General features: G+C 44.0%; 2 protein-coding genes across 2 annotated transcripts; one reads left to right on the plus strand and one right to left on the minus strand.

Annotated features, from left to right (window-relative positions):
- Positions 1 to 428: 428 nt before the first annotated feature.
- LOC120757963 (fatty acyl-CoA hydrolase precursor, medium chain-like) lies at positions 429 to 10,180 on the minus strand. Its single transcript, XM_040075704.1, has 13 exons — positions 9,953 to 10,180; positions 9,197 to 9,401; positions 8,742 to 8,880; positions 8,344 to 8,477; positions 7,703 to 7,856; positions 7,374 to 7,475; positions 6,517 to 6,615; positions 5,905 to 6,045; positions 4,632 to 4,712; positions 3,682 to 3,829; positions 2,839 to 2,988; positions 1,042 to 1,114; positions 429 to 892 (listed from the first exon to the last, which is right to left on the minus strand). Exons 1-13 carry the CDS (start codon positions 10,023 to 10,025, stop codon positions 703 to 705), a joined length of 1,689 nt encoding a protein of 562 aa, XP_039931638.1. The 5' UTR covers positions 10,026 to 10,180; the 3' UTR covers positions 429 to 702.
- An 812-nt stretch (positions 10,181 to 10,992) lies between these two features.
- On the plus strand, positions 10,993 to 13,247 carry CIAO2B (cytosolic iron-sulfur assembly component 2B). Its single transcript, XM_040075173.2, has 5 exons — positions 10,993 to 11,161; positions 11,578 to 11,657; positions 11,876 to 12,001; positions 12,492 to 12,537; positions 13,028 to 13,247. The coding sequence occupies exons 1-5, from the start codon at positions 11,023 to 11,025 to the stop codon at positions 13,123 to 13,125; spliced, it is 489 nt and encodes a 162-aa protein (XP_039931107.1). The 5' UTR covers positions 10,993 to 11,022; the 3' UTR covers positions 13,126 to 13,247.
- The last annotated feature ends 1,229 nt before the right edge of the window (positions 13,248 to 14,476 follow it).

Raw genomic sequence — 14,476 nt, forward strand, 5'->3', positions numbered from 1 at the left:
GCCAGAGGGGGCCCTGGAGTGGCCCTGGGACAGAGCCAGTGCTGGCAGCGAGGCTGTGAGCCAGTGCAAACAGGGACAGTGCCACTGACTGGTGGCACAGGGGGCAGCAGAGAGAGAAGCACTGGGGAAAAACAGAAATGTTAATCCTTGTAGGGGATTACAACTGAATTGAAAAGCAGAGAATTGTGGGTACTGAAGAAATTTTCTCCCTTTTCTAACATTTGAGGGAAGTGTTAATTCCAGCACTGCTGTTACAGATTAAATTCCACAACAGGCAGAACTATCCTATCTCAGTTTTAAAAGCAACTGACAAAGGAGAACATTCTGTGGTTTCATCTTCTTTCCACTGAGGACATTTCCATATCTACAGCACACCAAAACTTCCGTACCACCAATAAACTTGGCATCAAGAGAGTCTTACTCACAAATTGTGTCTTCTTTGATTTTACTTTATTAAAACAACAATGCCGACACATTCCGTCTTCAGTCATGGGGGAGAGACCGAAAAACCTGACCATTGGGGAAATCTGGTATTTAACAAGTGAGGATCAACTGGAATTATTACAGCGAATAATTGCAAGTATGACAACTGCGAAGAAAAGGTGAAAATAAGGGAAATGCAATTTGATCTTCAAATATAATTCAATTAAATTTTAAAATATCCTAATAGTTTGCATTTTATGTGCCTGTTTAGACTGTAGACTATAACTCTAATTTAAACTTCTTGTTCTGGATGCTTTTGCTATTTGCATTTTCAAGGGTCACTTTTTTCCAGAATTCTACCTTCTTTTCTTTTAACTTTCTGTCTTTCTTTTGCTGTAGATTTATCTGCAAGTATTCTTCATTTAGGTTGTAAGGTGGCCATTCAACCAGACCCTCTCCATTAGGATTTCTGTAAGCAAGCGGAAAGAAAGAGTGAGTGCCCTTTTCAGTCACAGGGGAATTCAATCACACAAGTTAAGACTGAATCAATAAATCAGCCAGTTCCCCACAAAGACAGTGCAAAGCAGCAGTATCTGTCATGAATCTCATGATTCTTACCCATTTCGAGCAAAGTTAGCCCAGTACTTCATCAGAGTTCTGCTGAGATTCTTCTCTTCCTCTGTAACTTCACCTGAAAGACAAAATACAGAATAGTTACTTCTTGTGGCAGAAATCAAGACATTGCTGCTACAGCGGCAGCATTTCCCTGTGTGAATATGCTGCAACAATTTGGCAACTGCAACAGAGACACAGCCAGCCAAACATTAGTAATACAGCAAGCATCAAGGGATTTCAGTACTTCTCAAGAATGACTTCAGCATAATTACCCTCCTGTAGAAATCAGGGAATTTGGGAACAAGGAAATATGGTGACATGCTTGTAACCTTCCAGGAAACCCCCATGTGTACTGCATCCCAGTACAACTCCAGGAATGGGCCAGATGGCTGTGTGTCCTGGATCTCACTCTAGTTTTGTGGGACTGACGTTCTCCCTGTTCTTCAGAGCATGACTAGGCAAAGATTTCTTCATTCTCACACAAGATGGTGCCACTCCATTTCTCAGCACTTCAAGAGCATTTCTTTAAATATAGTTACACATAAGCTCACTGTATCACTAGGTGAGATTTCAGTGACTATGCTTTTTCAATTATAAATGCATCTCAACACGCTAAGATAAAATGTTTGGTATCTTAAAGCCCTTGGTAAATTCAAGCAGAGGAAAAGAACTGTTCAGTGTTTTCTAGTGCCAAAGGTACGTAAGTTAAAAAAAAAATATATATATATATATATGTAAGCAAATGGAAAAAGCTCTGGTAACAGATTTACAAAGGACTTTACAACCTAGCTGGATTGCTCCAAAGTTCAATGGAATAAAAAGAAAATACTTTCGCTTATGTAGGCGTTGACTAGACTATGAACTACTGTACAAATGACAAAAATAAAAGCAGAAAAAAATAGTGAATTCACTTAAAGTAAGCAGAATTTCTGTGTCTCTGTCAAAATAAGAACTGTCCCAATCTGTTCCATGGGAAAGAAAATACCCCATGCTGAGTATTACTGTCTTAGGCATTTGTAATTAAAGGATATTGCTGGATTCATAATGTTCCTTAGGAAGTGGCATCATGTTTCTTAACTCTTCAGTGATTGGCAGATTCACTAGGAATGTAACAATGTGGGATTCTGCCAGAAGGAACTTCCAGAATCCCATGGAAATTTTGGGCGTACTCCCTTAATCCTCCCTCAGTGGACTGGTTCCATTTGAATAAATGCTCAAGTATTAATTGGATTGTGAGGCAAAACAGATCTAATCACTAGATCTTCACACAGCAAATGGAACACTGGAGTTCCAAGCCTTGCTCTGAACACAACTGGAATCACTTCCTGCAAAATAAACCAAGGCCCTCATTTTCTGGAGCCTGACAGCCTGTGGGATTTCCTGGAAAGAAGGAGACACCGGCCTAAACTCCAGGAAAAGAAGAGATCCTAGATTTCCTGCTTCCCAAGCACTCTGCAAGTCTAATTGACCTTTCCTTCAATTTTGTTTTCAGCCAAAGCGATTTGGAAAATTCATGCACAGTGCTGGGATAATAACAGTGAGTTTTCTAGCAAATATCTTATTTGCTGAATTGCTGACAAGATGTGGAACTTCCTGTGCTTCAGAACGAGCAAACTGTAAAGTAGAGAAGATGGTGAAGATGGTTAAATGCATAAAACCATTTCTGCCAGGAGAAAGGGTCATGGCTTGGTCTAACTGCCAATATATGCACTTTAATCTGATGAAAATTAATAGAACACTGACTAGCAAAATGCCAGGGTTACAGGAGCAATTAATGAGTGAATGGTGTCTGTTCCTTACTGCGGAGCTGGATGTCCCCAGCCAGAAATGGCCCCCCAAAGACAAAACCAACTTCATCCCCGTGGTCAGCCTTCACATAGTCTGGTTTGCTGTCCCTGTATGCACTGGGCCGGTGCTGGAATTCAAAGAAGTAGGTAGGAGCTCCAGACTCTGCAAGACATAACATTAGAGAGTTACAGAAGAGATACATAAAGTACAGCTGTCATCGGCTGTTTAAAATACTGCTTTAAACAAAGCTTTATACTGGGCACATTTCTAGTGTAATTTACATTCAAATATGTACTTTCAATGCAAAACTAAGAACTCAGCATGTACACCAAAAAAAAAAAAAAAAAAAAAAAAAAAAAAAAATATATATATATATATATATGTGTGTGTGTGTATATATATATATATATATATAAAAGATCCACCCTAAGAAAACGTACAGAAAACGAAATATCAAATTATTTCCACTTTTGAGTATCTTGGCATGGCTTGTCCACACCGAAACACCAGAAAATTCACAGATCACAGAGCTGCTGACTTCCCAAGTAGCCAAGCAACCAAAGGACAAAGGTTGCTTGGATATGTTTTAATTTTTAAGGCTGCATACTTCAGTTAGCAAACATTTACCTGTGTTTTCATGCTCTGCTCTCAATATGTTGTGATTATGAGCACAGTGGAAAACACTTACACAGAGAGAAGGGACTCCACACAACGCTGCAGACCCTTTCTCTTTCCTCATGTTCCCAGTGGGAATCTCAAGAAAGGTTGCCTGTACATGACAGGATTTGTGTCTGCATAATTTGCTCCAGCCAGTAGTAGGAGGTGTGAGTGTCCCCCTGCTGTTGCTCAGCTTACCCCTGTGATAATTCAGTGCTTTAATGGCTGGCATGACAACTGCCATGTCCCCCAGCAGGTCCAGGAATCGGTCCCGTAGCTCTGCAGGGTCCTCTGTGTCTCCCAGATATTCATCTATGATCATGGGCAGGAGGTCTGAGGGTACATCCTAAGAGACGAGAAACAAACAGACAAACAATCACTGTCTGAATGAGCAGCTAAAATTGCTGTCTTTTAAACTACAGAGATTCTGCGAAGGCACAAATATCCAGGACATCACCCATGTTGATGGGAAACAAAACCTGTTCATGCTTTTTGTGGGTGAAAAATACCAAACAAACCAGCCACCTCAGGTCAAATTTGTACCAGATTTACATGAGTTAAAACCCTACAGGAATAAGTGGAGATCCAGCAATTTCTCCTGACAATATCTTCAGCTTCTGTTTTCTTCGGAAGAAGAGAGTTGGGAATCACAAAAGTAAATTCTCAGTCCTTGGAAGATTTATGAACCATTAGACAACAGGACAAGACCAATGGGCTCTCCAAATGCAGTGTAAGTTATCAGGCTTAGAATTTGCTGCTTGAAAGATACACCTCAAAACTAGGAGTGTAAAGTGACTACTTTAAAAGCTACATTTAATGTAAACATACTGAAAAATACGTCTTGAAACTCCCCAAGCAGGAGAGTAGCCATGAGATACCTCAGCATTTGGGATCCTATTACAGTAACCCCACAAATATGTAACATAAAAGTATTGGTTGAGGTCTAGAATGAAAAAGGCGTTTTCCCAAATCCCAGGCCTGACTTAATCCTATTTCTGTGTAATTCCATACACCCTGGTCCTGTCAACTTTGCTGGGACTCTCAAAGCATAGCATGACCTCAGCCCTCAGTAACACTATGACTCAAGCAGTGAGACCCAAATCTGTTACATACATGAAAAACAAAATTCACTTCTCAGCAGTACTTACGATCATTGGTAGAAAAACCTCTACAGTTGAGGCAATTGATTTTCTATCTCCTATTTCCCTCAAACTTGCCATTTTTGATGTCTGTTCAGAGAAAAAAAGCCCAATGTTAGCACCATTCAGTGTCTCCATTATTTTAAACATTGGAACTACATTATTCCATTAATCCTTACTACTGGTATTTATTTTTGAAGCATCAGATCATATGCAAAAGTGCAGCACAATGCAGCAGCTGTCTTGAAAAGTTTGTATTTACTGTAGTAAATGTTGCCTTGGTGAAGGTTTCTACATAAACCACTCCTAATATATAGTTTATCTTTAAATCAACATTAAGAAACTTGTAAGACTAGAAAACATGAGGGCAGAGTTGAAGCAAAAAGCTGCTTCTGTCTCACAGGCTTATTTCATTCTTTTGTGGGAGATCTTAAAAGTCACTGGCAGTCTGTCTCTAGTCCAATTATTTGAGCCCTTTGAAATAAAGATAATGCAGTGTTCCTCCTCTTTTACAGCATTACATAAAACAAATCTTCTGTCTGCAAAATAAATACAAGCAGATTTCACTTTGCATTGCTCTTTTGGGACTTACAACCACCATGCTCCCAGCAACAGTTGCTTCATGGATTCAGAACAAATGCTTTGTATTACAGAAAGGAACCCGAATATTTAGGAAATAAAAGAAAGGGACAAGAAAGAGAGAGGACACAAATCCATCCCCTGCAGTTTTTGTGCACTGAGAGCATTTGCTCATGTTCTGGAGTTACCCATTGAGTTCCCATGAGAAAGGAGAATGGGCTGCACACCTGTATTATCCCCACACTCTGCCCCAGATGAGATTTTCAAACGAAAGCTCTTTCTGCAGGGTGGTAATGACACCCAGGGGAAGCTGGCCTAGGTGATCAGTGGCACATTTTTCAGCACACTATGTATCAACCCTGACTACTGAGCCTTGTGGGGGAAAGGATTGGCTTTATTTGTCTTTGAGTAGTAAGCTTTTGATTGTTGCATTATTTTTCCTCTCTCTGCCTGGAGGAGGGATTAAAATTCCAGGGTAAGAAAACTGTACCAAATTGATATTCTAACTGGTGTGTCCATGTACTTTAACTTGCAGGATGAAGCCTCTCTCACCTTCTTGTGACACAGTGGTTCTGAGTCACTGCAGAGCCATGATGCAAGCAATGTTTACTTTGTATGTATTTCCAACAATGCAAAGCCTTGTTCTATTGCTCAACACAAACATTAAAATCACATTACAAATGAAGAATAAACATTAAATTACCGATCTAATATTCCAGCCAAATTCATTGTTGGTGACTCCTATCATGAACGGGACTGCATTGAATTCTTTTCCAGCCAAAATCTCTTCAGGTGGCTTATGAAGAAACACTCCATCCAAAACTAACGGCAGAAATGAGATTTCCTGAAGGAAGAGGAAAAAAAAAGATCAAATTAGTTGTTAACAGTATTTCCAATTTTTCCTTCAAATCATGTAAGATGTTCACATTAAATTTCCTAAGTGCAAAAAGGGGCTTTAAGAAATTCAAGTATCTACAGCCACTGTAATAAATTTAGTTTGGCACAGGAGTATAAAATGCAGGCCTGGGTGCGTCAAGGTGTAGAGGAATGTAATGGGTTCCTGATCCTGTGCTGTTCTGACATTGAAACATAGGGATGCTCAAACCTTGCTCACAACTGCACAGGTGCTGCAACACTGCCAAAACTTCCAGGAAAAAATTACGTGTGAAATGATTTCAACATCTGGGGAATATTTTGACAAAAGATAAGAAAAATCAACTTTGGAATGGACCATCAATGAACTCTGATCAGGGGCTGAGCTAAAGTTTTGCAAGTGAGCTATTAAAAAGTTCTCTTGCCATGAAGTCTCACCTACCTTGCTGTTTAGGACTATGTGCTCTGCTTCCTGCTTCCTCAAGCAGCTCAGCAGGGACAGGGAACTGCTTATCTCACACTTGAAGATACTGGCAATTTTCTGAAAATTATGAACAAAGACAAGCACTGTTATAAAATCATTATACACACTGCTGTTAATAGCTTCATCTAGTGGCAGATTTAGGTGAGCTTGATAGACCTTTGCATTCTATTTTACTAGAAATGCTACAGTTTGATCACAAAGTGAAATCATTCTGGTGTACTTCTCTTTCTTGCTGTATTTCCATTCATTGTTTTTCAAACTTTGCTGTAGAGACAACACAAGCTTGTGGCATAAACCAAATAAGGAAAGAAAATTCAGAAACACATACACTATTACTATCTGCCATTACAGGAAAAGATATTAATAGGCACTTATAGAGAGTGATTTTATTTAATGTGGTTTCTTTTTGTTTTATATTTAATTAATTTACTTCACATAAAGGCCCTCCCTAAAAGACTGTAGGTCAATAAAAAACTGAATTCTTCTTCTGGATTCTTATTAAACTTCCCATAATAAATGCCACAGTTACTGTATAGAGTAGAGTGGGTATGAAAACGGACATTTGCCTAGCTTGGCATGTGTGTGACTGAAAATGCCTTTGTCTGCCCACAGCTGTTATAATCATACAGCTGTACAATCTATTTCTAACATCAAACAGACCAAAATTAAACAGGTGTGCTGCAACAATACACTGGATCAATTTTGTTGCACAGTATGCAATGAGATTTTCCCCTTTTCTCTTTGAAACAAATTATCATTTAGAAGTATCCTATTTTAGGCTATAAAGACTTTAAAATGCAAAGAAATGGGCTTACCTCAAGATTTGTTGAAAGTCGTAAATCTTTACTAGGGGGAATTATAATTCCACTCTCTGATATTGCTTTATGAAAGAGACCCTTAGATAAAGGAGATAACACCTGCCAGGAAGGGAAGAACAGAAAGTATTTATTATACATTAACATCCCTACCACATAACTTTATGCTAGTTATAGTCTGGTCAGCTCCTGGATTCAGTTGGGAATCGTTATTTGCTAAATCTCCAGATTTAGCCCAGTGTGTGTTAAATTTACTGTCAAAAACCAGATTAAGCATGAACTGTTACATTAATTGAGCTTTTGAGGATTTTTATCTACGATATACCTACATGTGCAAAAACAGCGCAAGATCCTGCAGATATCCCAAAGAGAGTGACAGATGCTGGGTCTCCACCAAAGTGCTCAATATTTCCTTGCACCCACCGAAGAGCCGCGACTTGATCCAAGTACGCCCAGTTCCCGCGGGCATGCTCGTCACCAGTGCTGAAAGGAAAGCGGCAGAGGCACTCCTCAGGAACAGTGACAACACAACAAATGCAATCTCAGCGATCTGTGCTCTGTGCAAAGTGACCTACAGCCCCTCATGGTCACACCTCAGCCCCTGACTCCCCTCCACTCCCTGCTCACTCTGCACAGGTGGATCCCTGGCCTTTGCTCTGCCTGCGTTTTTGCTTTACACACCAGAGGATGGAAGCAAAGGACAGAACAAACATCCTGTTCAGCACCAAATAAACCCAGCTTATAGCCCTCTGATAGCAGGCTGTAATTACATGACCGTGCAGATGGAAAGTACAGACATTTCTCGGTATTCTGAAGTCCTGATGTCAGTGAATTCCCACTGTAACAGTGGGAAGGTGATATAGAAGTCCAGACGTTGAGAGGTTCAAAACTTCAGGTTTAGCAAACAGAACTACCCATGCTTTAAACATGACATCAAGTACTTTGTAAAAAGTGAAATAGGTGCTCTTACTTGAAGTACCCAAGGAGTCCCAGTCTGTACTGAATTATTACCACCACGACATTCTCGTAGGCTGCCAGTGCAGAGCCATCATACCGAGCAGCACCACCAAATATAAAATTGCCTCCATGGATCCACACCATTACCTTGGAAACAAAAGGGTGAGACACACCTTTGTGCATTGGTTTGAAGATTTCACTTGAAAAAGGAAAACAACATCAGAGAATGAGGAATGCCAAATCACCTAAGCGTGACGGCTGCTGAATTTCAGTTTGGTGGACTTTGAATTTTACATGCTAATATTATTTCTGCTTGTGCAGCACCACAGTTTCAAAAGCAATTAAGTCTCTTAGGAACAATCATTACTTGCAAGCTTTATAAAACACAAGTCAGTTCAATGGTTTACATACAGGTAACTTGTCCTTCTTGCTTGAGCCAGCAGGGCTGTAAACACTGAGATACAAACAGTCCTCAGAGGTTTGGAATGCAAGGTGCTTTTCTTTAAAGTTTTTTTCAGCTGTTTTCAAGAAGGACAGATCTTGAGGACAGCTTCACAAAAAAAAAAAAAAAAAGGCACAATTATTAGTACTAAACCTGCAATTGCATCAATATAATAATGGTAGAGAAAACACACTTTCACCCCTGGCTGAATCCCCACAGGGTGCTTGAATTTTGTGTTATCTGTAACCAGTGAGAGGTTCAGCCTATACAAGCACGTCTCCACACTTGTACTAGAAATACTCCAGTACTGGCAATGTATCCACTACCAAATATAAACTCTTCAGCAAAAACAGACCTCTGCACCCCAATAAACACAACTCTGACCAGCATGGGCAGGTTCTATGTACAAATGAACAGCTCTCACAGTGGTGGGTGAGAAGTTGCATCTCTCAGACCAGTCCAGGGTTCAGGTGGTTCAGGTGGGGAAAACCTCAAGGATCCAAGAGGAGCTTTTGCAAAAGGAATTCCAAGGAAAACATTTACAAGTCTGTCTGTCCCCTTCACATTTGTCTGCGTTCCTCTGAGACGTCCAAGTGCAATAGTCACTTCTGGCTCAGCACCACTCTGTCCTGAGTAACACAAGAGGTAAAAAAAAAAAAAAAAATTAAATTGCATCTTCATAATTATCATGCTGACTTTTCTATTAGGTATTTTTAGCTGACTGTTTAATTTAGAACACTTCAGCTTATTCCTTTCAATTGTGTTCGGTTTTCATTTTGCTCTGGTGCAGTGACAGACTCCCCCTGCCAAACCCTCCTGCCAGGGACACCTGGAGCTAGGTAGGGCAGAGTTTAATCACCATGCAAGAGCAAATTTCAGAGCAAATTGCAAAACCATTACCATTTCCTGAATTTATCATCCAACAAGATCTTAAAAATACTTTGTTTAGAGAATTCAGAAATGTTGCTTTCTACCTTAAAAAAAAAAAAAAAGACAGCTTTATTTTCATTAAATCATCTCAAAACAGTCTCATTTCACAAAACTAGTAAATTTGCATCATGAAGGCATTTTTGCAGATTGGTAACCAAAGCATAAAAGATTTACTGCCTTTAGAAAATAATCCTCGGAACTTGGTGGTGCAGTGGCTTCCCCCGCTGCAACAACGGATCGCGGGGCTCACCTTCTGCCCCGCACACGAGGAACGCCACGCTACAGAACAAGGAGCAAAGCAACGCCATCGGGCTCCGAGACATTTTCACCCCCGATCGGGCTTCTGGTCACTCTCTCCGGTTTTATGCGGATGAGAAGGGGACAAAGGTCCCAGCGAGGACATTCGGGGCACAGAGCGCGACGGAATGGTGAGCGTGAACTGCAGTGAACGCCTCCAGAGCGCCAAATACAAAACCGAGAGGCGATACAGCCCCGACAGGCGACAGAAACCCGAGAGACGACAGAGACCCGAGAGGCGACAGAGACCCCGAGAGGCGACAGAGACCCCGAGAGGCGATATAACCGCGAGAGGCGATATAACCCCGAGAGGCGATCTAACCCCGAACGCTCCCACGCCGCGTTACCTGCTCCTGGCGATGGCCCGGGAGCCGCAGCGGGAGCGCCAACCGCAGCTCATTCATTCACCGGCTGCCAGTGCCACCGGCGGAGAAAACAGGGCAAGTCTGAACAGACTCCAGAGCTCAAACTGTATAAAGCTCTTAAAAACCCCAAACCCTTAAAACAAGAAAAAAATCTCACCAAAACATCACCACAAACAAAACAAAGCAAGAACACCCCCCGCCCCCGCAACAACCGGGACGAGATTACAAATAACTAGAAACTAACAATAAAAAAGAAGAAAAATCAAAATAGTTAATTCTTGCCTTAATCCCCTTTTAGAGTGGTATATGAAGCCAAAGCGTGTCATCGCTACGCTCTATCACTCCAGTTTAAATCTGCGCGGGGATTTTTTTGTTTGACTTTTCAAAGCAGGGAACACATGAGATAACTTTAACCGGAGCATCCTCGACAGCACCGGGCCCAGCCGGGAGGCCCCTGGCAGACACTGCGCCGCCGACTCCGTTCGCTTCCAGCCTGCGGCCGCAGCCGACCCGCGCTCCCGGGAAGCCCGACAGCCCCGCTCCCGCCGCCGGGCGCCGCCCGAGGAAGCGGCCCGGCCCGGCCCCGCCCAGGGCCCGCGCGGTGCGGCGCCGATCGCGGTCCGGGCTGGTTCCGGTCCGGGCTGGTTCCGGTGCCGCCATGGTGGGTGCGGGCCCGGGCGCGGCGCCGCTGGAGAACGCGAACCCCCTCATCTACCGCCGCTCCGGGGAGCGCCCCGTGACGGCCCGCGAGGAGGACGACGAGCTGCCCGACGCCATCGACGACCGGGAGATCTTCGATATCCTGCGGGAGCGGCGGGCAGGGCCGGGCCAGGCGGGCCGGGCCGGGCCGGGCAGGGCCGGGCAGGGCCGGGCCGGGCAGGGCAGGGCAGGGCCGGGCCGGGCAGGGCAGGGCAGGGCCGGGCCGGGCAGGGCAGGGCAGGGCCGGGCCGGGGAAGGCCGGGGAGGGCCGGGCCGGGCCGGGCAGGGCCGGGCCGGGCCGGGCAGGGCAGGGCAGGGCCGGGCCGGGCCGGGCCGGGCCGGGCAGGGCAGGGCCGGGCGGGCAGGGCCGGGCCGGGCCGGGCCGGGCCGGGCCGGGCAGGGCCGGGTGGGCAGGGCAGGGCCGGGCAGGGCCGGGTGGGCCGGGCAGGGCCGGGCCGGGCAGGGCAGGGCAGGGCGGGCCGGGGCGGGCAGCGCCGCTTTCCTTAACGCGCACATCTCATCCGCTCCATCAATGACCCCGAGCACCCGCTCACCCTGGAGGAGCTGAACGTCGTCGAGCAAGTGCGAGTGAAAGTGAGATCCCGCCGGAGCGCGCTGCCTCAGCCGTCCGATAACTAATCGCTTTTTTGTTGTTTTTTAAAATAATATTTAAATATATTTATAGTGGTACCTAAAGATAGTACTTAAGAATGCCAGTGAACAAATGCGTGAGCGAGGCGGGCTGGCCGTGCGAGGCCCCGGGCGGTGTGGGGTGCCGTGTTCCGAGCGGCGGGTGTGTGGTGTTCCCGCAGGTGAACGATGCCGAGAGCACGGTGTCGGTGGAGTTCACCCCCACCATCCCTCACTGCAGCATGGCCACCCTCATCGGCCTCTCCATCAAGGTCAAACTGCTCCGCTCGCTGCCCGACAGGTTCAAGGTGAGCAATCGCATCGCTGGGCAGAGCAAGACAGGGCGATTGTGTTTGGAAGGTTTGTTAAAAAAAAAACAAAAAACAAACAAACAAACAAACAAAAACAACTAACTAGCTTGCAGTGAAAAAACAACTAGAGCTTTTTTACTATTTTTTGGGGGTGGGGCGGACTGCAGGAAGCAGAGAGCTGAAATATCTGTGCAGGGCTGCTGTTGTGGGCCAGCAGGGTTCTGAGGGGAGTCACTGCAGTGCTCTGGGGCATGGCAGGAGGAGAGGTCTCACCCTTGTGTGAAGCAGCCTTAAGCACTTCAGAGTGCAAATGCAATACTCTGCAATCTTAGACTTTTATTTTATTCTGCTATATAGAGTAACTTATAGTGTCAAGAAAGTCCTTTCTCCCTTCTTTTTGATACTGTCTTATTTTTATTAGTTTTGAACTTATTCTCCCAGTGTTTTGTTGAACCTGTCCCCTGTTTCTTTTGTGCTGCTATTTCAGTTGGATGTTCACATAACGCCAGGAACACACGCCTCTGAGCACGCAAGTAAGGCTCACACCTCTCTTGTGTGGTCTTTATATTTGTTTTAATCTCGAAAATTAGCGAGGAGAGAGATTCCCACAGCTGCAGAGCAGCTGCTCGGTGCCTGGGAGTTTCTGTGCGTCACATTCTGGGGGATGTTCCAGAACAGGAACATGGATTGTCACTTAGATTGTCCTGTAGTGTTTTTTAAACATCTCCTCAGGCAACCTGTGCTCTCAGTCAGCCACTGATCTGCCTGAGCCCTCGGAAGAGGGGAGGAAAACGGGGATTTCTTGCGTTACACCTGCGCAGCAGCTCCCTGCTGCTGAATCACGGCCGGCTCGCTGCAGAGCTGCGATGACAGAGAGGCTGTGCCTCGAGACAGCAGCTCTGGGCTGCACTTGGCATCCTCCGAACTGCAGTGCCATGGCAACTGTGATTATGTGACTCAACGTGAAGACATCGGGTTCCAATGTCCTGACTGCTTTCTTGTGGGTTTTTTTTTTCTGCACAGTTAATAAACAGCTCGCTGATAAAGAGCGTGTGGCAGCTGCTTTGGAAAACTCTCACCTGCTGGAAGTGGTGAATCAGTGTTTGTCTGCTCGGTCGTAATTGCCTGGTGAGGAAGTCATTGGTATTCTGATCTGTTAAACTAATATTGTATATAAGTGGTGATGTTACAATTTACATAAGTCTATGAGCAAAATAAAATCACTGAATTTCTCTTGAAGAAATGTTTCTTTTCTCTTTCAAAAAATACTGTGTGGGGAGTTATTTTACAGACAGCTACAAAAATATAATGAAAATTGGCTTTTTAATTGTATGAGTCATTGCCTAGGTACAATTTTCCATTAATTTTTTTTCAGCCTGTTTTTAACTGGTTTCTCACTACTAAAAATAAGTTATAAGCTGCATTTTAGAAGTGGATTTTGCACACTGGGTTTCACAAGTACACCAAGATAACTTTTAGTTAAAATCTTTACATTCCTGTGAAAGTTTCAGACTGCTTATGCAGTTTTACCTTCCGACATCACAAGTTGTACAAGCTGGTGTGTGCAAAGTTGGACATTTAGCTGTAAGTGTCCGCACTTCCAAATCATGTGTCTGGTTTTAATCATCTTACCTTAGATTAGCCAAATATGGAAGGCTCTTTAGACCTGTGTAAAACATGATTTACTTCTAATTACTACTTCATTGTGGTAGGAAGTACAGTATCTTTGAAGGAGGTTTTATTTGTGCACCTGTAATACAGGAGTCATTACCAGTTCTCAGTAGGAACAGCCCAGCAGGCTCTGCTGAAAGACTCTGCTGGCAGTGTTTGACAGGTAAGTTTTTAAAACAGGACAAGTTTTGTTCTAAATGCCTTGAGATTTAATGCTAAAACCTAGCCTAAGCTTCTGGTTTAGGAACTGTGACATTCACTAAACTGTTGTCTTTGGCAGACACTGACAATAGAAAAACTCATTAAGAATTAATTTGAATTTTTGTAAAAGATGTCTCTAGTCCTGGACCACATGGAAAAATAACAACTTGTTGAGAAATCCTGTTGGGTATTTTGGTGCATGCATCCATTACAATGTTGTCTTCTTTGCCATCACTTATCTGGAAAACAGGAAATACACTTTCTGAAGATACAGGTTGTGCTCACCAGTTTGATGGTAATGCTTTGTACTCCATAGTACAGAGTACAAATAGCATTTTCTCTGGGAGGGTCTCAGGTGCTGTTTGAAAAGGGTGAAGCTTATGGACATGTGTAAAGCTCAGCTTAGCAGTCTAGTCCAGTGCTTCAAGGCTGACATCTAAAGCCACACAGCAAAGCAGGAAAGAAACAAAGCCGGAGCTTCCCATTTCAGACCTGAGCCTCCCTGTCTGCACAGGGCTGCAGAAATGCAACTCTGCAGCAGCCTCAGCCTGCTCATCTGGCTCAGCATCATTTGAATGGGCAGCACTGCTGGGATGTGTG

This window comes from Hirundo rustica, chromosome 11 (assembly GCF_015227805.2).
Source record: "Hirundo rustica isolate bHirRus1 chromosome 11, bHirRus1.pri.v3, whole genome shotgun sequence".
NCBI classification, from domain to species: domain Eukaryota; kingdom Metazoa; phylum Chordata; class Aves; order Passeriformes; family Hirundinidae; genus Hirundo; species Hirundo rustica.

What these genes read in the sequence shown, in the direction of transcription:
- LOC120757963 (XM_040075704.1), bottom strand. Translation starts at nt 10,025, where the DNA reads ATGTCTCGGAGCCCGATGGCGTTGCTTTGCTCCTTGTTCTGTAGCGTG. An exon ending in GGACTCCTTGGGTACTTCAA is followed by an intron (nt 7,857 to 8,343) that starts GTAAGAGCACCT and finishes CTTTCCTTTCAG; the next exon opens with CACTGGTGACGAGCATGCCC. An exon ending in TTGGCTGGAATATTAGATCG is followed by an intron (nt 4,713 to 5,904) that starts GTAATTTAATGT and finishes TTCTCTGAACAG; the next exon opens with ACATCAAAAATGGCAAGTTT.
- CIAO2B (XM_040075173.2), top strand. Translation starts at nt 11,023, where the DNA reads ATGGTGGGTGCGGGCCCGGGCGCGGCGCCGCTGGAGAACGCGAACCCC. An exon ending in TCGAGCAAGTGCGAGTGAAA is followed by an intron (nt 11,658 to 11,875) that starts GTGAGATCCCGC and finishes GTGTTCCCGCAG; the next exon opens with GTGAACGATGCCGAGAGCAC. An exon ending in ACACGCCTCTGAGCACGCAA is followed by an intron (nt 12,538 to 13,027) that starts GTAAGGCTCACA and finishes TTTTCTGCACAG; the next exon opens with TTAATAAACAGCTCGCTGAT.